At 37.1% G+C, this 24122-nt stretch overlaps 1 protein-coding gene across 1 annotated transcript in view; it reads left to right on the top strand.

The window, feature by feature from the left end:
• Positions 1 to 24122, top strand: part of pth1r (parathyroid hormone 1 receptor) — a 98584-nt gene that overhangs the window by 52860 nt on the left and 21602 nt on the right. Inside the window, exons 3-5 of the mRNA XM_065267865.2 lie at positions 6340 to 6450; positions 8880 to 9004; positions 23839 to 23933. Coding sequence (XP_065123937.1) covers positions 6340 to 6450; positions 8880 to 9004; positions 23839 to 23933 — 331 coding nt within the window. The remainder of the gene's footprint in view (positions 1 to 6339; positions 6451 to 8879; positions 9005 to 23838; positions 23934 to 24122) is intronic.

The following is a 24122-nucleotide window of genomic DNA, read 5'->3' as shown; positions in this document are numbered from 1 at the left end:
CACATACCTACCATTTCGAGCCGCGCCTGCAATTTCGCAACTTGCATCTCTCTGCGCTCTGCCTCCGGCTCACACACACACACAGACCTCACAACACTTTTTAAATCCCCTACAGCGCGAAACATAAGTCCCGCAAACGCGGCGCCGTGCTTAGTTTCGAAATAGTTTAGGTACTAGGTGATCGCGTTGAACTTGAAAATAAAGGCGTTTGTGAAGCTCATTTGAAAATTGCCGCGGCTCATTTAAGAAAATGACAGCTCAGAAGAGACTGCGCTTTACTTTGGGGTGGTAATAATAAAGACATAGGATGATCATCATCACCTTTTCTGTTACCACTGAAATATAGATGTAATGTATTTCCAAATCTAAACCCATCTTATGCGGAATGTTGCCTAATAGACTGCAACACGATAAAACCAATGGATTAAACGGGCACCTTCAGAATGTGTAAAAGACGCACCGGCCAAAGCAGGTCTCGCACTGTGTTTGTTCTAGAACAAATGCAGCAAAGATATTTAATGCTTGTATGAGGCATATAGGCCTACGCTGAGTTTTATTTATTTATGATGAGGTGTGTTCTAATTAACAATGCAATGCAAGTGAACGCGCCGTGCCGGCGCCTTCATGCACGGACCGGTAATTATATACTCTGCTATATTTGCTTTTTATTTATTAAATACATGCATTTGGTTGATGAAACATTTATTAAAATTAAGATACAATTTATACAAAACGAAATTCACTTTAAAGAAAAGCTTTCTACAAAGCAAAACTTAATAAAGTGGTAAAAATCATGGCTGAGGATTTACAGAAACAAATCTTACTCTGCACTTTACTGTTAGCCTAAAAGACATAAATGTTAATAATTTGGAACACAACCAGGAGAGACTTTAATTTTAATTATTTTATCGCTGTATTTTATTTACTATTCGAATAAAGGAATTTATCAAAAAATAGCCTGTAGCATTTACTTTTCGCAAACCTTGTGAGCATGCGAAACCAAACGCAGTGACCTCGCGCCAAATGTTTTTTTATTGGTTTATAAAGTACAAACAGACCAGTTATGAAAAACTGAGTGTGAGGGATTTGTTCACTTCACACAAAATGATCTTGGAAAGAAAGAGATGACTAACTGTAGTAAGGTTTAGTCCACTGTCTATAATAGCCTAATTTACAGATCCCTTTTTTTAACCGACAACCGACAACTTTGACCGGTTAACGTTGATACGGTCAACCATCGGTCAAACGGTCATCGGTTAACATCCCTAGTTCTGAGATAAGTTATTTAAACTATTATTAAAAATAAATGTAATTTATTAAATAAAAAATACTTTATTGTATATAAAGTATTGATAATGTAAGGGTAATAGAGGTTAAAAATTACCTTAATGACAAAAATATTTTTTTTTATTGGTTTTAATTTATACTACTTGAAATCCGAGTCACTAATTCAAAGTTTGAGTAGAAAGCACATTTTTTTAAAAGAATATAATTTTGGACCCTGCCTGTAAAAATTGAAGCTTGTCCATCACAGACCCTGCCCTTAAAAATTAAAGTTAATCCACTTTTGTACAGTCTGAGATTGCTGGTTCTTGTTTTTTTGCAGTACTGTAAAATTTCTCAGGGTGTTTTGAAGAAGGTCACACCTGCGTCTCTCTCAGCATGTTATCAAGTGCAAATTCCTGCAGCAGTTTCAGCATCTGTCAGCCTCTTGACTGCTCTTAAAATCTGCATTACCTGCATACGCGCTACCTGCTCGTCGCTATATTGTATTGCCAAGGACATTTCTGGCTTTATTTCAGTAAATGCATGTCATAGTCTATTATTCAGATTTCCCACAGAATCAGCAATGTAAACAAGTCTATTTTCAAGTTCATGACCAAAAGGAAAACAGCCGCCCGCTACATCCCTCAATCTTGCTGAATTAGAGAAGACATTTTTGGCCTCCGCTTTGCACCTCGCCCCTCACCAATCCTTTGTGGGACCACCCTTGATTTCACTGTGCTGTCGTTTTTGTGGCACCGTCCACCGATCGTTCAGCCAACTATTAATAGACATTTGGATCGGTTGTGCGTATTTGAGATTGTTTGCTCAGCAAATAGTTAGCAGAGTCGGTTTAGCTATTCTAGTCCGGGCTGTAGGCGGCGAAGCCTAACCTCAAGTCAAGGTTCTGCCTCAGTGCTTGCTGAACTGCAAAGCTCTCTTATGTGTTATTATTGCACATTTGTGCTTCGGTTAAGACCAAGTCTCCATGGCGGGGCACGAACAAGGTTCTCTTTGAGAGAGACACTGAGGTTTCAGCCTTGGTCACATAGAGATGGGATGTGGCTTCCATAAGCCTTGAGTCTCTGTGCCTTGTGTGTGAAAATAGCCTGACGCTCAAACTTTGTGGTCTGGGTGTAAAATAACTTATAAAAAGCTTTCATATATCAACCCCCCTGTGCAATTCAGACCAGGCGTCCTGAATATTATGTGAGAAGGGGGCAAGAAGATAAATATTATTCAGCAACCCCAAATGACATCATCAATACCGCAACCTCATCTGATACGATTATAGCGTCCTCATAACGTTGGAATTTGGGAAATTATATATGTGGTTTTTTTGTGCAGAGTTATATTTAAGTATCTGAGGTGGTCTGTGGGTTAATCGAAAACCCCCACATTTGGCCATTGTTATGTTGGAAATGTGAAACACACGCGGTACTCCCTCCAGGACAAGCGTCCTGCAAAACAGGCCTGTTTTCAAAAAGTCCTTTAATTAGATTCGCAAAAAGTGACAAGCTGGTCTCCAGGCATATAAAACGTGCTCCATCACATCCTTTGATTTTCCCACTGAAAATCTTTAATTACAGGCATATGAAAATAATGGATATGCAGTAAAGCCATACGCTGTTGAGTTTTATCCTTAACTAGTTATTTGCGGAAAGTTAGAGGCAGCTGGTTTCAATAACAGCGAGTGGAAGCAAAGCCAGAAATGCTTCCTTTGCCAAGAAACTGTGGAAAAAGGGCATTTCTCAGCTTTTATCAGAGGTCTGGATCCTAGACTCAAATCTTTTATATTCAAAAGCCTTTACAAATATTTTTTTCTGACTCGTCACTCAAACCTTTGGCATTGAATAATACAGTCGGCTCAGATAGTTATTTGTCAAAATAGGTATTTGCAATATTTTTCATAAAAAATATTGTAGGTGGTCTAGAGTACTTGTTGACCTCTGTTTTAATTTGCTCGTTTTTATTTTTTTTCTTAAAGAACTGAATGACATGAACCTACCTCGTGTTACTAACTCAAGAATAAATGCTGCTTGAGGTCTTTTTATTCCTAAAAAAAAGTATTATGCCTATATCTGTAAAAGCTGTACATGTTCTGATGTATAAAATCTACCAATCTTGTAGTTCCAACAGGTGCAGAAATGAAAATACACTTATTGGTGTAGAGATAGGTTAATGTCTATAATTATATGCACCATTTACCCTTAACCTTACACTAATTAGTCAACCCACACTTAATCTGTGCGTTGATTTTCCTTTGGTTTAATTGGTTTTTACAAATTTTAATTAAAGTGTAGAGTTTGCACCGTGCATTTATGCAAGAGGCTCATATTAGCTAGTTCATTTAGTCTATTCTGAACCCTGTTTTTCAGCTATGAAAATGCTTATGCATGAAATGAACAGAATGAAGTTTAAAATGAAGTATATTTATTATAGATCATGATTTTTGTTGCACTGGCCAATAAGCAAGCTGTCATATAGCTGCAGGTTTATATTTATATCCAATTTGTTTTCACACATAAATAGTTTTCTCCATAAGCACACACTGTAAAAAAAATCCGTAGAAATGACAATGTTATTGCAGCTGGGTTGCCGGTAATTTACCGTAGATTTACAATTATGTTATTTACTGGCAAGAGTTTGTTCAAAGCTAAATAAATTTTAAATATTAACAAGTCTTTATCTTTACAGAATAAAACTATACAATAACAGCCTCATGCAAAGCATTCTGGGAACCAGAAATCATCATCAACCTTTTTCTATTTTTTGCTTCAGATTTTGTTTCCCAGAATGTTTTGCTTGATGCTGTTTTTTTAGTTTTACTCTGTAAAGACAAAGACTTGTAAATGTTTAATTTTCATTTAACTTTGAACAAAATGTTGCCAGTAAAAAACATAAATTTAAATCTACGGTAAGTTACCGGCAACCCAGCTGCAATTTCTACAGATTTTTTTTACAGTGCATGTTTCAATAATGTGTGTGTGGGGGGAGTCCACAGTACCTAGTAAAACATTTTTAGTTTACATGATTTTAAACATGTTTTTTAGGGTAATGTTTATTCCTTTGCGTCCTTTATACTTTTTAATGAGAAAATTGGAGTGTATCTTTAGGGTATGTAAAGAAAGATGTGTTTATCGTGTTATTGGCGTCTTGATAGATCTGGTTCCCTTTTGTAACTTAATGAAACCTCATTAAAAATAAAAAACCTTTTCTAACTGCGTAAGCATAACATGGAATACCTAGAGAGTTTAAATGCAAAATCAATAAAGTTTATGCTTGTTTTTAGGGTTATTTATGAAGACACACATAGTTGTGCATATTGCATTCTTGGTATTACGTGGTATTACATAGGGGCGGTTTCCAGAACAGGGATTAGACTAGTCCTAGAATAAAATAAATATAAAGCTGTCCAAACTGAAAACATCTTGCACTGACATATCTTAAAATCAACGTGATCTCACAAATTTGCGTGAAATAGTCACGCAATATTTTGCTCGTTTTTGCGTTTCATTTTCACGTATTTCCCCCATTTTACGTGCCCATGGAACGATTTTCTTTTTTGTGTCAGTTTCACGTATTGGTTACTCAACTGTTTTTCCTATATTTAAATCATTGTCGCTTCGGTTTGGAGTTAGATTTGCTGTTTGCATTAGAATGTCACTTTAAGTTATGGTTCATACTATTTTTTCGTACTCTCTTTAAACCATTGTCACCTGACGTAAGGGTTACTGTACATTCACACGGGGCGAAAGCGTTAACGTTTGACGGAAGGCATGTCTGAAGCATGCTCAACCGCCAATAACAGTAGTGCAACCTATGCTCCGCTCTTCCATAAATGTAATTGGCTGGCTCTAGGTTATTTGCTTAAGGCGATCTGATTGGCTGAAGCACACGTTGCCGCTTGAAAAGTTGAGAAATGTTCAACTTCTGCCGTGAGCAAAGGCACTGATTTGGCGCCAACGGATCCACAATTCAGTTTGGCAACGCATGGCGTCACCCATTAAAAGTGAATGGGACGCGTTAACACTTAGGCCCCCTGTGAATGCATCGTTAGAGTTGGGTTTGGGTAAGGATGTAATTTTATTTAACAGAAAGTCGTTCTAACCCCAAACCGAAGCGACAATGGTAAGAAAAACAGTCGAGTGAGCAATATGTAAAACTGACACGGAAAAGAAAATCGTGGCACAGGCACGCAAAGTTTTGGAAATACGTGAACTTAAAAACAAGCAAAATATTGTGTGAATATTGTATTTTACAGATTTTGTAAGATCAGGTTGCTTAAAATACATCAATGCCTTCTGTTTTGCCTCAAAATGCACACTAGTTATATTTCCTAATTAAACTAAGGCCTAAAGTCCTGGTTTAAGCTAATCCATGTGCGGGAAACCATCCCCTAATCTTTATCACATTGAAATTACATTAGCCTTACAAAATATTTTTGAGTATAAACTTTAAAATGTAACAATAGCTATTGTAGCATCTAAGGATGAATTTTTTTTATGCATGATAGTTTTTTACCCACTTTTTATGAACCATTCATTTTTTTAATTAAAATGTACACGCAACAGATCAACTAAGCAATACGATGGCATGTGAGAGGGCTGTGTGTCATTGCACACAAAAAAACACAGACTTAACATTACGATGGGTTCCAGTGTTAAGAGAGCGCTTTACTTCCTGCTTAGTTCAAAACGATCACATCCTAATGACGAAAGTGCGCCTGGGCTCGGATCGATATAAGTATAGTGTAAGTGCGTGCTTCTGGGGGAGTAGGGAGGGGGGAAAATCGCGCTGGGGAATGGTTTGGTTTTTATAATGCAAGTGGCCCTAAGCTGACACTGGATTCAAGGACATACAGTACAGTTTACTATAACAGTTTTTCCACACTCTTCTCTGTCTGTAATAATATAGAGCATTGAGTTTGTATATCCGTTTTGGGGAGCTTCTTTTGTCCCCTGGCTCTCTCGTGATATTGTGGGGAGTTTATAATGTACTGCTGTCATGGGTAGCTGGGTTATTATGGAGGACTAAAATTCACTTTCTAAATGTCGATCCTGCTTTATGTCGTAGAGGGTTACTGCCTCCCGGAGTGGGACGGAATTGTCTGCTGGCCCGAGGGAGCTCCTGGAAGAACGGTGTCCACTTCCTGCCCAGACTACATCTATGATTTCAACCATAAAGGTGAGACTGCACCCGCTGGTTAAATGACACACGCCCGCAGCACACGACTGACGTGGTCTGCACTGGATGACCTACAGAACGCAGAGAGGGAGCAGAGCAACAAGGCACTTTCAAAAAAATTTGTTTCTCTGTGCTTTTTTCCTCTCACGTTATTGTCAACATTTTCCATTTTGCTAATGCTGCAGTATTTAAAAAAAATGTATAACTTGAACTTGTCATATTACTTAAAGTCAATAAAGCATGATGCAATTTTTTGTGAGGAAATAACTGTAAAAATTACCACTTTAAATGTAATATTAAACTTGTCATTAATATTATTAGTTGCGGTGCATGTTCCAAAATGCGATAGAAACGTCCAATTCAAGAACGATCTGACTATTTTCAATCAACCTGAATTATTTCTAAAAACAGAAAGTTTATTAACTATAAATAATGTTAAATTGATTATATTCATTCCCGCTGCCATAGCAGTTTCAAATGACGCAAACAAACATTTGCAATGTTTTTAAAGTGTAACCTATTTTGTCAAATGTGATGTCTTTTGTATTTGTATTTACAGTGATTGTCTTAAAGGGGACATATCATGAAAATCTGACTTTTTCCATGTTTTAGTGCCATAATTGCGTCCCCTGTGCTTCTGTCAACCTAGAAAATGTGAAAAAGATCAACCCAGTAACTTAGTTTTGATAAACCATTCTCTGCATGCATGTGAAAAAATATGTGTTTAAAATTTGCCTCCCCTTGTGATGTCAGAAAAGGATAATACCGCCCCTCAATCTGCACTATCCAACCACAGCACTGCCATTTAGTGCAGAGATCAACTCATTTGCATTTAAAAGGACACATCCAAAAATGGCACATTTTTGCTCACACCTACAAAGTGGCAATTTTAATATTTTATAATAAATTATCTACCATATCTATAATATAGTATTTTGAGGTATGAACTTCACATATGTACTCTGAGGAGACCAAAGACTTGTTTGACAGTTTTGTAAAATGTCCCCTTTAACACATTTTGTTTCACTTATATTTTGAATAGAATAATTAAAAATGTTTGCACACTTAAGAATATCAGTAACTTCAATTGAGATTTTAGTAATATTTAGGGCTAGATTTAATAAACAGCGGAAATTGGCATGAGAGCGCAATTCCAAACAAGCACCGATGGGAAATATCTGCGGGTGATTTACTAAAGGAGCAATTAAAATAACACGGGCACAATAATGACACAGGCACATGTCCATAATGACCAATGCAATCTATTAAGAGCAGCGCAAATTAGTACAGTGTTGCAAATAAGCAGAGCTGATGATGCTCGTTGCAGGTGATCTACTTGCGCCTGATGTACTTGAGTTTAGCACCATGGACATGGCAGATAAAAATGTGGAATGGTAAATTCTAGCTTACAAAGTAAAAGTACACTTAAGAAGATCTGGAGGACAAAAGATGAAGGGTTACAAAAAGTTTTGAAACACCTGATGTGGCTTGTCCTCATGCCTCCTCTTTTCTCCGGATAAGTAATATAGCATGGCTTGGCAAACTATATTTTTGAAAAATATGTTCCTCTAGCAAACTAAATTTAAATACTCTCCTCCAATTAATGTTGTGTCTTAAGGGAAAACTTCTACAAATGCATATGCTATAAGGTCAGTCGCAAAAATAACACCTATTCAGAGCTTATTTTCTACTGCGTGTCTTAAGTAAGTCTTGTCAGTCGATATTTAATGCCAAAATGATGGGTTGCACAAGCTGTTAGTAAATCTGACCCTTAAAGTTTTGGTGATAAAATGTTTGCTTATTTGCAGATCAATGTAATCACTAAGCTTTTTCGAATGACTGCATGACAATTCATAATAATGTCAGACACAGACTGAGCTCAATCCTACGCTTTATCCATGGTTTTAAACCTCAAGACAAATAAAAATTCTTCATCAGTCAGTGCTTTTTACTTTAATGTTAAAAATTAATTAATTAATATTACTAATTATTTGTCTTTAAAATAGCATGTTTCATCACCTTCCCATCCATTGAAAGTAACAGGTTTTGTTAAGAGTAACACTGTGTGTCTTTTAAAGTAAGATCCTGGCAACAAAAACATGGATTTACTCGAGTTTTCCAAAGAAAAACATGTTAGAAATCAATGAATTACACCGACGAGAGACCCTCATGTGACACAAAAGCACTAATTGGAGACCTTAAATGAACCTGTGCATGTATACTACATTAGTGGTTGTTATTACTCAATTCCTTTAATCAATATATTCATCTGTAAGTGCATCACTGTTGAATGCTGACAGCAGCTAACACCATTGGTTCTATTGACTGTAACTCTATTATGTCATTTTGATTATTTATGTCATTTCTGAAAAATCAATGTATGAACCTAAGCCAAGAAACTTTAAAGGATGTCTGTTGTGTATTTTTAGGACATGCCTACCGTCGCTGTGATCTCAATGGATCCTGGGAATTGGCTTCCAATAACAACAGAACTTGGGCTAATTACAGCGAGTGTGCCAAATTCCTTACACATTACAACCCGAACCCAGAAAGAGTAAGACCTCTTACCTTTGCATATGTTAAAGACGGGGTGCATGATTTTGAAAAACGCTTTGGAAAAGGTATTTGGGCCGAGTACCAAAACACACTTGTAGCCAATCAGCAGTAAGGGGCGTGTCTACTAACCGACATTGTTGCCTGGGTTGCGTATGTGTGGGGTGGGTCTATCAAAAGAAGGTCCAGATTTTATTGGGGTAGGGGCGTGTTTGTTTAGGTCATTTCAAATGTCAATATTGGCTTTCAGAGATCATGCACCTCGTCTTTAAGTTAATTTTTTCTATTATTTTCAACCCAGCGATGGGACAAAACAGACGAGCTCAGCCGGTGGGTTAAATTAACCCAGAAAATGTTTATATTTGACCTAATAGTGAGTAAAACAATGCAGCATTTTTGGTTGAAACAACCCAGCATATGGCTGGGCGACATATATCGGGGGATTGTCATGCGCATCTCGTCAGTAAAGCCGGTTCCTTGATTAGTAGTAAATCGCCATTACGTGCTTTAAGATGGAGCGGCATTTACTATACAAAGCCATAGTTCACTGGCAATAGGGGCAATGTGGCATTCATTATCGAGGACGTATCGCCTGCAATAATTAATGCGATATGGCACAGCTTGTCAGTGAACTACGGCTCTGTGTAGTAAATGCCGCTCCATCTTAAAGCAGGTAATGGCAATTTACTACTAATCGAGGAAACGGCTTTACTGACGAGATGCGCATGACAATCCTCCAATATATATATATATCGCCTAACCCAGCATAGGTAAAATTACAACCGAACGGGCTGGGCTCTTCCCTTTTGACCCAACGCTTGGTTGAAATAACTTTTTAAATGTATAATTTTTTATTTTAGGTATGTAATATGATGAGTCAGGTCGCTTAATTAGTTATAGGGTGACTATAATATTTATGAGTCACACAGCAGAGTTTTGGTTCCCTTGTTTATTCCCAATATTTAGTCTAGCTTTAGTTTAAATGCAATAGTAAGTATTTAAAAATCTTTTTCTGACATAATAAACCAGATATTGCTCGATATAACAGTAGTAGTAAATACATCTGGGGAAAAGAATGATAAATATATCCGGAGCTTTTATTTAGATTATTGAGAGAGAAAATAATTACGAAAGAAACAAACTTTTTATATTTCATTGCTAGTCAACATTAAACATCTTACAAAACCTTTACTTTGTGTTGAATTTTAATATCTTAAAGATTAGTCTTTCCAAAGGTACGATGTATTCAAACTATTTTTGGTTTCTCTTCTTTTTTTAAAGTTTGTTTTTACAGCCTGTTATAAATAAAACAAAAACTAAATTACAACAGGCTGGATTTGAACTCGGGTCAACCACATTTGTTTGACTTCTATTGATGTTATGATTAAAGTCCTTAGTTTTATTTAGTTTTGTTTAGGCTTGTTTTTCATCTGTGGGCTGTTCATTTTAGTGTAGACTGGCAGAAAGTCAACTGAGCTGCGTGCAGAACTATTTACCATTTAGATGAGGAATGCGCATACGCTGTATCCTCAGAAATGCCATCTTAGTCACGTGGATTCCTTCTTTGAAGTCAGAATTGAATATAATCAATAAAATAAGCAGAATCAATGTGGTTCACCAAAGCTTGTAATAGAGATCTGCAGTTCGTTTCTTACATGACGAGTTCGAGATTTGACCCTGCATGGTTTCCAAAAGCTTCAACATGCAGGAAACACTGATTTATTCATTGTATAAACAGTTAAAAGCAAATTTCTAGTATTTCACATTGTTATGGTGCCTTGTTATATCTACATATGCAAACCAATTTAATCAGTTTAAAAGGTTGATTAAGACGAAATCTTAAATTTGAGATGGATCCAACGGCAGTGCATTACAAGTGCATTACAAGTATATTCAAAGTATACAATTTATCGTGTGTTGCCTGACGATCAAACCCATGAACTTTTGCACTGCTAATGCATTACTCTACCAAGTGAGATACAGGAGCATCTCTAAGTCACAAACTATGTAGCATATATTTTTACCTATTCCAGTGTATTTAGTATGTTATAAATAAAAGAAACTTCAGCTGAGTTATATGATAATTCATAATTTGTAAAATTGCATGCTTTTTTAATGTATAGCAGTTCTGCCCACTGATAGTCATGCACATACAGTAAATAACCACAGTATAAATGGCATAGTAAATGCAAAATAATAGGTAGCACTTTATTTTACAATATGTGTACTTACCTTGTACATATAAGTTGTACTTACAGACAAATGTGTGGTACTTACTTTTTAGTATCTATACTGTACTTACCAGTGGTACATACTTGGTAGTTATTATGTAACTCTAGATAAGTACTGGGTAATACCAGATACATACTTATAGTGTAGGTATACTGTAACCAACAAGAAGCACTACTGAACTCACAAATGAATGTGCGGTATAAGTATTTAGTAGTTACAGGCAAGTGTGGGTTCATGAAAGGTACTTATAGTGTATGTATACTGTAACTGAACCTTTGTTTACACTCATGCTTTGGTCCGCAACGTGAGCCTCCGTTGATCGTGCGCTCTCTCAACAAACGGGTGAAGCGTTCATAGTTGACGCGCTCGCTGTTGCACTATTCTTTGAACCGCCAGGGGGCGACGTGAGCAGTAGTTAATGCGTACGGTATTCAATGGAGGAAAAAGATACTGAGTACAAATAAAGGCACATCAGTAATTTTTGTTATTAGTTACAGTATACGTACACTATAAGTGCCTTTCATTAACTTACACTTGCCTGTATGTACTACACGCATACCATGTACATACAATTTGTAAGTACAGTAATTGTTTCTCATTAGTTACAGTATACATACACTATTAGTACCTGTCATTAACCCACACTTGCCTGTAAGCAGTGTTCGAATTGAAGGGGGTCTGGGGGGGTCCCGGACCTCCTATAAGCCTTAAGGGACCCCCCATAAAGCACAAAAATATAAATTAGGGGGGTCCCCTGGTTTTTATTAAAATTAAAATACTACATAAATTTAAAATCCTCATTTTGCGTGTCACAAAGCAATACTGTCCATTATTTGTCCCAATTTCGCAATAAAATAATTCAAATGACTTCTGTCCGAAATAAAGAAACTCGCAAGTGCGCCTCATGCTGTTTTCTGGAGGAATTGACAGACGAGTTAATGACTCTATCTGTGTGTGGAGTTTTTTTTTACCTCAGTTGCGGTAAGAATCTTTAGTAATCTTTAGGTTTAAGGTTTTTTTTATTTAAATCTTATCAAACAATTATTTCATAACAGTGGCAAAGCTATCCACTCAGACTGACGGCTGGTCAACCCAGTCACACAAAATATTTTATTAGGAAAGCAGAAGAAAATCACGCTTAAATGATAATAAATGATTGTCTCTTTAATACTTAGCCTATCGCTCAACTACGCATCTTTCAGAAATAAATAATTATTTGTAGAAAGTATCTTTTGCATGTGTTTTTTTTAACCTTGGAAAAATGTAACATGCAGGGCCGAAGTGGGACTCATTGAAACCAATAAATAAAACGACAAAAAAAGATGCACCGTTTAAGTGAATGGGAAGGACTTGGGTATCATATGCACGCCAAAGTGGAATTTGGCGTATGTATTGCACGACTTTTACACTTCGTGCTATTTATACGCATCCTCAGGAGACTGGGTTGTTTCAGCCCTGGAGTTTCATGTCTTAAACCGGCCCACTTTAGTTCACCACTGACTATATTAAAGTGCCCATCTTATGACTGCTTTTCCACAAGTTATATAGGTGTATGAGTTCCATAAAGCATGTTTCAAAAGTTGTTTGCTCGAAAAAGCTTGTAGGAAAAGATTTTTACCCATCTCTAGTAGCCTCTTTTTCAGGGCAGTTTAGATTGTGCCGTTTTGAGCTAGTCTTACATATTTATGAGCTGCTGCTCCTTTGATCACGCCCCACTACTAACGTCATGTGATCGTGCGCATGCTCAGTGGTATCGTGAGCAGTACAGACCATACTGTGTTATTATTTTATATATTATTATTATTAACGGTTTATGTTGCCAACAGACAAATCATGCAGAAAAGTATCACTAATAAGTACACTACAGGAGAAGAAACTCATGACACACAATGATTCCAGAGTAAATTGTGATGTTACGTTAGCAGTCACAACAATAAACTCGTTTTCCCTGGACAATGCTAACATATTCCCATTATAAAACATTTTCAAACACATTATTTTCGCAAATTACAGAAATTAAGACCCGGCGGGGGATGTATACTGCTTTTGGACCGCGTGCTAATTGCTAGAAGCTAGCGGGAGGTCCGGACCGTGTAACTTATATATCTATGCGGACCGTAAAGTTATTAGAGGCTCGCCTCGTCAGAAAAGCCGGGGCGTACGGTCTCGGTTAGTTTGGCAAAAAGCTTTTAGCTCTAGCATCATAAATGTAGTATTTTGTGACAGAAGATGACAACATGCAAAATACAACGTGACTTCTTACCTTATTTTGTTGATATACAAAGATCGCGAATCGAATCCAGTCTGTTTCAGATGTGTGAATGATCCATGAAAGTCCAATAAAATACATCCAATTACCATTTTGTCCACAAATGCTTATAATCCGTGAAATATAGATACATAGTCTGTTGTTTACATCAGATTTCGCATGAAGGTCTTATCGCCTACAATCTGAGGACTGTTTGCGTCGTAACACACTGTATATAAGATTACTCCGGGTTCCAATAACCACGCGTTAAAACTTTGTTTTTAAAAGTAGGTTGGAGTATAATCCATAATATCCAAATAGCGCTGTTATTTCCGTGAGACATGATAACAGCACAGAGGGTCTCATTCAAGTGACTGCTCTATGCTCTCTAGCTACCTGGTGGGTGGAGACCTGCGAGTGGGGTGGTGGGCGGGAAAATTCAAACTGAATGTGACGAAACTTTTTGTTACGTCACAACGGAGCTGAGTTTTAACTCGCGCAATCTGAGACTCAAGGCAGAGGACATTCAGAAACCTGTATCTCACTCAAAACAGCATGGATGGATTTTTTTCCAAGTTTGTATGCGTGTGGGAGCATCAGAGACACAAAATAACACCCCAAAACCCAGAAAAAGTGAGTTTTTCATAATACGGGCACTTTAAAATAATATAATTAAATCCTCAGTGCACTATTCTTTGCAGCCTTGCAATTAATATATTTTCCAAAAATATCGTTTCCAATTCAATGCAAATAGTCTAAAAACAGTTATGATTTTGCCATAATCATGCAGCCCTATACCATAAGGTATTTTAATATTATTCAATTAAACTTATTCAAAAACTGCTGAAAAGGATCAAATGTTTTCCCCTATATTTTTCCCCTAGCGTTTTGCATGAAATAGATGAAGAATAACTATTAATAGATTAATCATTGTTACATATATAACTTACCGGTAGATATAAAAAATACGAAATTTACCTTTTATCAAGTTATCAACTGCTGAAAAGGAACAAATGTTTTCCCCTATATTTTTCCCCTAGCGTTTGCATGAAATAGATGAAGAATAACTATTAATAGATTAATCATTGTTACATATATAACTTACCGGTAGATTTTTACTTTTTTTTACATTTACATTTATAAAAGGTATACCTTTTATCAAGGTATCAAGTTGCGCTCAAGTATTTTAAATCTAAACGTGCAGCAAGTGCACTCAAATAGACGCGTCTAAAACAAAACTTGCGTTCACAGGCGACCGCTTTGAAAAGCAGAAGGCGGCGGCGCGTCATGCGTTGTCCATGCGTTTTAACCCTCGTGTGGTGTTCATATTTCTGTTACTTAGACAATGTTTGTGGGTCTAGTGGACCCACTGTATTATTCGTATCTTAAACCAATGCAGTCATACAAATTTATGTAATATTGTTTACAGATGATTACTTTAGCCTTATTGCAAGTAATATAGACATAATTTATGGTTAATGTTTGTCATTTACCACTGGTAGAGGACTATTTATAGATTAAAGTGCCATTCGTTTTTGTGATAATATGAAATAAGAGAAGAAAATTCTATTCTCCCCCAGATGTTTATATAAAATAAGTATTTTTATCACTTTTTCTTCTCAAATAAGTTTTTCATCACTTTTGATGTTTAATTCTTTGAACTCAGTTTGAAATTGTACACATTTGTGTCCGTCTACACAGCACAAGCCCCATCTGAAAAGATGCGGTATCATAACACATCATCCACACTGAACACATAACCTGTTCATGTCAGCCTACACAATACATAAGAAGCAGATTTTTACTGTGTAGCTGTGTTGCATATGCATTTCTTGCATTTTATAGATGTATACTGTGTCTTCCTGTCCATCTTATGTCCACACATACTGCAGTACAATGTGTTGCTTTTGGCTACAACCTAAAATGATGAAAATGCTTGGATATAAAATTTTACTTTCTCTATTTCTCACTATCTCTCACACACTCATACAAACACAAACACACACACACACACACACACACACACACACACACACACACACACACACGTTCTGGTTTCCATGTTTTGTGGGGACATTCCATAGACGTAATGCATTTTATACCATACAAACCGTATATTCTATTCCCCTTACCTGCCCCATTCCCTAACCCCAACCATCACAAAAACTTTTCTTGTACCTTAGATTTTCAATAAACATCATCTTGTTTGATTTATAAGCTTGTTTCCTCATGGGGACATCAAAATGTCCCCACAAGGTCACAAAAACACTGGTATTCCTGTCTTTGTGGGGACAATTGGTCCCCACAACGTGATAATTACCAGGTACACACACACACACACACACACACACACACACACACACACACACACACACACACACACACACATACACACACACACACACACACACACACACACACACACCATAGGTTTTGTGGTAAACTCATGGTTTTACAAATAGTAATCAATACACCAGTTTACCATGATTACTACACTTTTACTATAATACAACCATGTACCAAGGGATATAATGGTACAATGTAGAATGGTTCCTCTAAGACCAAAGGTAAAGTGTTTGGGACAGTGGGGGCAGAAAAGTGTTCATGCTTGATATATAACATGCTGTATCCTTGCGCTGTTACAGCAAGTGCAGAAGGACAAAACTCTGACATGCATCCATCACATATGTACATAAATATATACAAACACACTCATGCACTCACAGGAGTCCCATATAAGAGAAAAAACAGAGTAAAGTTACATAGCACATTCAATTTTCACTCTCTTACTACCCCCGGGTCCAGTGGACCCGAACACCACAGATGTAATATAAATGTGTAGGGGGGTGTACAGTGTACAGTCATTTTAAAGTAGATTATTTTTATGTTCTTTATAGAAAATGAGCCATGGCCAATGAATCTGAGGTTGAAACAACAATTAATTGCATTATTTTTCTTTTGGTAAACATTAAAAACGGGTCCCACAGACCCGAACACCACACAAGGGTTAAATGAATATGGACCCTAATTATGATTATGAACGCAAGAATTACTTCGTGGTCGGAAGTTGGGGCACAATCAACTTGGTCATAAAGCGGTGGGGACGTATACCACCCGCAAATTACGCGAATGGGGCTGCTGTGAGTGCTGGGGACAGCAACCTTCAACCTGGTGGCATGATAACTATCTTTAAAATTATGTATCTTTAAAAAAAGATTAATTATATGTAATTTATACAGTGAAGAAGACAGTGTTATTATTCATTTGATTCTATTTATGTACCTAAATACTACTGTTAGATCTTGCTTTATTTGTAACTTCTTTTCTATTTTTATATGCTCATAATTTCCAGTTTTGCTGATCCGAAAATTATTCAATCTATGACTCAAAAAACGCAATGTAATCATCCATTTAACCACTACTATATAGTAAAATTATGTAATTTAAGAATGAGTCCACCCTATTTCACCCCTATTCTGTTTAAAAGTTCTGCCCTTGCCAGTGTTTCACACTAATTTGAGGGGTAAACTTTTTTTAGAGTTTGAGTTAAGGGTAATTTGGGGTTTCTTTGATTAAAACCAGGATCAGATGATTGTTGATCAAGGACGATCACATCTTACTTTGTGAAATCACAGCGACCCTATAATGAGGGGGGTGGAGCTTGGACGGGGGGTGGGGCTTAGCTAGGGGACCCCCCATAAGCTTTGACATAATTCGAACACTGCCTGTAAGTACTAAATACGTTTCTTGTTAGTTACAGTATAGCTACACTGTAAGTATGTATCTGATATTATCCATTATAGTAACATAATAACTACCAAATATGTACCACTAGTAAGTACAGTAATGATACTATTTAATTACCATGTAGATACTCAAAAATAGTACCACACATTTGTACCAATAAATGTAGCATATATGTACAAGGTAATTACACGTTTGTCTTATATACTATCATATTCTTCAGTCTTACCACAAAACATTTTGATTGTGTACCACAGAACTTTACATGAATAGGCAGAAATGAGGAAATGTTAGCATTATGTAAAATTTTGACGAAAAGCAATTTCCTAATTTAAACCTTTCAAAGCAAGCATAGTTTGTCACACCGAATCAGTACAAACTATTGCTGCTACACAAGTCCCACATATCATCTCATTGATTCATTAAATAACAGGCCAGAGCTGCACATGCAGCACATGCAGAACTCATCAGATATGATTGCAAATGAATTTGATTGCTTTGATCCTTTCAAAACTTTTATGTCTTAAATGTAAAATATCCATAATATATAATAATGCTGCTCAGTAGTTTGATTTCTGAGAGCCCAAGAATTTTTATATTTTAAATATTCATGTCAGATTATTCCTTTAACTTGGTAGCTTAAATATAGAATATATTTTGGCGTCCCCTGTTTGCTTTCCGACTTTGCATTTGAGGAACACCCAAAAGGCACTTCTGCATTTAATAAAAAATAATCAATTTAAATTTAATGCTTTGCATCACAGCAATGGGTGGCACAAGCTGAAAAACGGTTTGGCCGTCATCTTGTACGCTGAATGATAACAGCTGGCAAATATCTCATTTCGCGAGCACAGGATCATCCTGAATTGCACCCGGCTGATCCAGCTATAGCTCGGTCACCATGGTTGCGATCTGACGCTCCCTGTCTGCCTGTAGCCCAAAGTCATCTGAATTGAAAATGTAGTAGCTCACCGCATGCCTGTCAGGTCTGTAAACTTCAAAACAAACTATTTTCATAGGAGGCTGTGAGCTGACACCTTAGTCACGGAGTGTCAGCTTGCTCTCCAAATTAACACTAGCGTTTCAGGAAGAAGAAGCACCTAGGGCAGGGCTTTTGCCAGGTCCTGATCTTTTGAGTTTAAGCCCAAGCTAATTTTCAAAACTGCTATACATGTCATCTAATATTCACAGAAGTGAACTGTGAGATAATAAGAATAAATCATTGTGGCGTTTTTTTTAACTAGTCAACAAAAGAGCATAACAAAGTTATGCCCACCAAGTTTAATTTAATGGCTTTATGTCTTTAATATCAAAGTAAAATCAAGTGTTTATAAGTTGATTGAACATATTTACAACGTAATTGATTTGTATTAATTAAAATTGATTTGTATTTGTATTAATTAGTCATTATTGTTTTTGTGTGGCTTTTATGTGTGGTTACTGCTGTCCGTACAACACCAGGGTTAAAAAAGGCATTGTTGATCTCTGATATACTATAACCTATATACACACTAGCACCCAGTTTGTTTTAAATGCCACATAAATAGTGAAATTGAGATCATCATCTGTGTATTTCTACACCTTTCTAAACTTTCAAGATCACATAACACACACAGTTTCTGCCAATCTCATCTCATGTTAATCTTGGGTACCTATAGTGTAGGATTTCATCCTTTATATGTCCAAAGAGTCTTTCGTGTTGTCAGATTTATAAAAGACAGAACAGCCTTCCCGTTTTTCCCCCCAAAAAGGCAGAACTCTAGGAAGCGTACGGGGGAAAAAGATAAAGAGTTACGAGTGTTGTTTACATTATATACACTGATTGCAAACAAACACTTGAGATTAGATTTTGATTTACTTACCGCCTGTGGTTCCGACTCCCGAACGGGGTCTTTTAACATTGGGACCACTCCAACACTCAGTTGTAAACAATCGGCAAATCCGGCGTCAAACTGGTCCTTGTTTGTAAAGCAATCATCTCCGAAATGCAAACATAAACCCATTTGCAATTACCTTGCTATTTATAAAAAACTAACTGCATCCCCTGTTGTCTTAAAGTGCACCTATTTCTTTGCTAAAAACAGCGTTATTTTGTGTATTTGGTATAATACAATGTTTTTGCGTGGTTTATGGTTAAAAAAAACTTATTTTCCACATACTGTAAATTTTTGTAGCTCCAGATTTCCCTGTCTTCCTGAAACGTACGGATTTTTGTACAAAACTGTCGCTGAGTGGCGAGCTAACTTGTACTTTATAATTGGCCTGAATACCTCTGACGTCAGCCGGAAATGTGACGCTCCTTACCATGTTTGAAAGATTCGGTCACAATGCAATGCTAAAAGGAGTTAACTTACAGGCTGTGAGGAATTATGATAATTTCGGTCTTGTCTTCATCACCAATCCCAGGACGTAAACTCTTGCCTACAATCCGTGTGTTTGTTGTAGTCCAAAAAAATAGATTTACGTTGGAGACAATAACTTGCGTCATATTTTACTTTGGGGTTTGTACCTTTTTGTATCTCGTTATACATGTACAAATACACACCTACACACCAAAGAAAATGTAAAATCGTAAATCGGACCATTAGTCAGATTGCATGAAATATGGTTAAACGTCCTTTTCAAGAAGTACCAATTTGTACCGCAAAATTACAAATTGGTACTAAATGTTTAGATCTCTGTACCTTAATGGAAGATATTCAGACCTTTTAACCCTCTGGGGTCCGACCATTTTGGGACATTGGCAGAGGAGTCTCATTTCTGGTTTGTTTTGGATGAACTACAGTGATGGACACAGAAATTTTGACAATGGGTCGTGTCTTGACTTTTTGACTCGTTTAGAAGCGTCTCTTGACTGCTTCAGAATGGAAGTCAATGGGCCATGCACAAACATGTCATTAAAACAACACTTAACGTTCATTTTCAAAACTGTGCTACTCACCGAGTGGTTCGTGGTGTTTGTTGATGATTAAAAACAAGTTGTGTAGCGAAATACAGTTTCTGTCGTGTTTTATTTGGCATTTTGTAAAATTCCATTGACTTCTCATGGAAGACTCATTGCTCGCTGATATATCACTCCGCCGCTGGAAATGGAAAAGGGTCTGTTTACATGTGGTTGTAGTTTTATCGCTCGGTTTCTCTCAAATAGAATTTTTTTCCATATTTGATGGCTCAGTGACCAGCTTTAGGTTTGAAGTTGAGCTCGATTGTGACTGTCTATACGCTAGACACAGAGCGTACTTGTATGGCCAGTGGTTGTTGCCATCAAGTGGTCGGGAGTGTGCTAACGCTTCAGACATATAGAGTGGAAGTATATACGTGGTTGTGAGGTATCTGAAAAAATAGTTCCACTATAGCAAATAACACGGATTGAAATCATATATTGCGCCAATATATTTGTTTTTAATCATCAACGAACACCACGAACCACTCGGTGAGTAGTACAGTTTTGAAAATGAACCTTAAGTGTTGTTTTAATGACATGTTTGTGCATGGTCATTGACTTCCATTCTGAAGCAGTCAAGAGACGCTTCTAAACAAGTCAAAAACTCAAGACACGACCCATTGTCAAAATTTCTGTGTCCATCACTGTAGTTCATCCAAAACAAACCAGAAATGAGACTCAAAGTGTTAAATACCGGAATTTTCCTTTAAGGACAAGGAACAACTACTAAACATTTTTTTCACCAACAAAAAAGTACTCGACCAGAGTTGGGAATTTGCTTAAAAAATGTAAAAAAACATTTGAAACAATACATTTATTTAACTTTTGTAAGACACTTTTTTTCTGTGTAAAGGCAATATGCAAGGGAGGGTCAATGGTCATGAATATTGATGTGACTCACACCTGAGGAGAAGAAAACCCCAAAAGGGTTTTGCCACAGTGACCGCTTGTGACCATTTTTTAGCATTATTTCTGACAGTGTAGGTGATTCAATCGATTGCAGTGTACAAACACCTCTGGCTGGAAAGTTCAGTTTCTAATGAGTCAGCATTTTGGCAGAACTTTCAGAACAAACAAAAACACTCAAAGCACCTTAGGAGTAATTGATGCAGGAGATGGATATCAGATTTCCGAATCACTGTCTATCCCCTGTGGCCAGTTTAATCAATAATAAGTACAAAGAAAGAGTATAACACTAAAAAATCTACCTAGAGCAGCAGTTCCCAAAACTGAGTGACCGTTCCTTGAGGAGGGTGTTGAGGGAGACCACCAACTGAAAACACGTTAGCAGCCACAAGTTTCATTGGATGTGACTGGAGAAACAGCTTTATGGGAGAGTGGCAAAGTAAAAGCCACTGTTAATAAAAATGTCTCGTGATATCTCAGCTACATTTCACTAGAAGGCATGTCTGGAACTCTGAATCCAGCTGGATAAGGCATCTGTGGTCTGACAGGACTATAATTGAGCTTTTTTAGCCATCAGACTAAACAGAATGTTTGAGACAAGACAGACGTTGTGCATTATCAAAAACACACCATCCCTGCCGTGAAGCATGATGGTAGATGCAGAGAAACATCTCCACAGTGTGATGCTGCACGTCCTGGAAGGTTTATGAAGGTTGAGGGTAAATGACATGAAAATGTTAATGTCCAGCAGTGGCAGTCAAGTCAGAGTCCATATAACAGTTTAATGGAGGTTTATTTGGTGGATTTTGGAAAAGGCTCATCACTCACTCTCCTAATGTCACCTGACTGAGCGTGAGCAATTTGAGGGAAGAAAATGTCTGAAAAATTGATTTGCAAAGCTGATGGAGACCTGTTTATATAGATCCAAGACTGCAATTGAAGAGTTCATATGCAAAACCCTCTAAGTGCATCTGACATCATTTCTTGTAAATGAGCATTTTGTTAACAGGCTCTTTTGTTTAGGTTTAGTAATTTCACTTTAAAGGCAATGAAAAGGTTATTATTTAGTGATTAAAATACCCTATCTTCACAAATCTCAATCATTTTATTGGTATTTAACAAATTTGACGTTGTCTTTAGCTGCAAAACCCTCTAAGTACATGCAAAAATCTACACTCTGTCCATTCAGTAAAAGGTTTAAGGCCCAAAATTTTGCTCATTATCCTAATATTTTAGTTAAACCTTATTTTTTAAGGTAAAAACTCTTGCACCTTGACGTGCGTGCGTGTCAATGTGCACCCAATTCATCTTCCGGGCACTTACCGTGGGTTCACGTCAGCCGCGTTTGAGGCGTAAAATTTGCGTCTACCGCGTCTAGTTTGCCGCTTGAACATTTGGAGTTTACTCGCTTCATTCACACGTGAAAGCCGCACGTGAAATTCTAGTCATCGAGACATTCACACGGAAATTTGTGTCATGGGAGGGGCTTCTGCGACTCCGCTCACTTCCTGTAATCAAGTAATGGCAAGTTTTTCCGCCAAAGTTCAAAGCAACGCTCAATTAAGTAAGTAGACGTACTGTAACTACTTACTATAACTAGATGTGCGAATGAGGCGAAATCGCATCTACGCGATGCGCTAAATGCTCAATTTGCGCCGCGAGACCTCCAGACGCACGTCAATGCATCTTTACATTGAATTACTGTAACATTAAAATCACTCGCGCTTGACGCCTCTACCATGGCTGGTCTGAATGCAGAATTAGAGGACTTTGCTACTACATCATTGTGGTGTTTAAAGCGTCATGAAACACCGCTGTTTAAGGTCCAGTCTACCTCACTATCATTTTTGAAAAATGCTACTTAAATGGGCGTGGACGCTGTGAGAAGAACGGCAATGAGTGGGCGGGGCAACTGATATAAGCTGAGATTTACTAAGATTAGCAGTATTATAGAAATAATTAAACTGAATATAATATTTTATACATTTACTTTACTATACAGAACCGTATCCATGTGCGATTATCCTGAGCCCCAGACACCCCTCCCCCGGTGACCTGGCCGCACGGAGCACATGCACACACGTAAAAGCAAAACGTCTCTGCATTGGATAAGAACACGCTATCTTATAAATAATAATGAGACACTGATGATATACTACAGTAATTTGCCACGTCACAGCCCGTAACATTTACACGATATGGAGTTTAAACCCGGAAGACAAAAATATCCAAAAAAGCTAAAAATAAACTAGTTTTCTTCGAATGTTAAAATTAACAGATACTTACATTGTCTTTTATGATGTGCAACACAACTAACTTTGTTAACATCTAAAAAAAGTGTTGTTTAGTGTTTTTTATGACGCTTTAATGGGTTTTGACAACAATGCAATATTTCTGAATGGCGTTACACCAGGATTAGGCGGTTTTAAAACAAAACTATTTGATGTAGGTATAATACATGCCAAGAGCATTCGTATTATTAGTTCATATCATTTGATTTATATAATTACGGTGGTTCAGTAGGGAACTGTAAATAAAATAAAATGTGAAAATAATTTTATAGGCACTGTATTTCTAACATGCAATAAATAAATTTGTCTTAATGTCTTTGTGTAACCGTATTGCATTTAATGGTGTGTAGCTTAGCTGGTAGAGTATTGCAGTGTATGGAGGGATATGCACCTTGGATTGTTGTGTGTTTTGTATTTTAAAATGATTCATATCCTTGCTCTCTCTCTGCCTCATTGTTGTCTCCACTCAGGAGGTTTTCGATCGACTTTACCTGATCTACACCGTGGGCTACTCCATCTCGCTGGGTTCACTTATGGTAGCGATAGTCATCCTCGGATACTTTCGGTAAGAAAATCATGCCTCATTGTTTTCACAAAAAAAGGTTCACAACAGGCATCACTGAGCCAGAAAGCTTCAACCGCAATCTTCAACAGGCGGCTTCTCATCCTGGGGCTGTACAGAATACCAGTGTCTGTGTTTTCAAGTGATATTTGTTTTCATAATACAAATGTCACACGAAACTAGATGCGTGTA

Source organism: Paramisgurnus dabryanus, chromosome 6 (assembly GCF_030506205.2).
Source record: "Paramisgurnus dabryanus chromosome 6, PD_genome_1.1, whole genome shotgun sequence".
In the NCBI taxonomy this organism is placed as follows: Eukaryota; Metazoa; Chordata; class Actinopteri; order Cypriniformes; family Cobitidae; genus Paramisgurnus; species Paramisgurnus dabryanus.
Note: the sequence above shows the minus strand (reverse complement) of the source record. Positions and strands in the feature narration are given on the sequence as shown.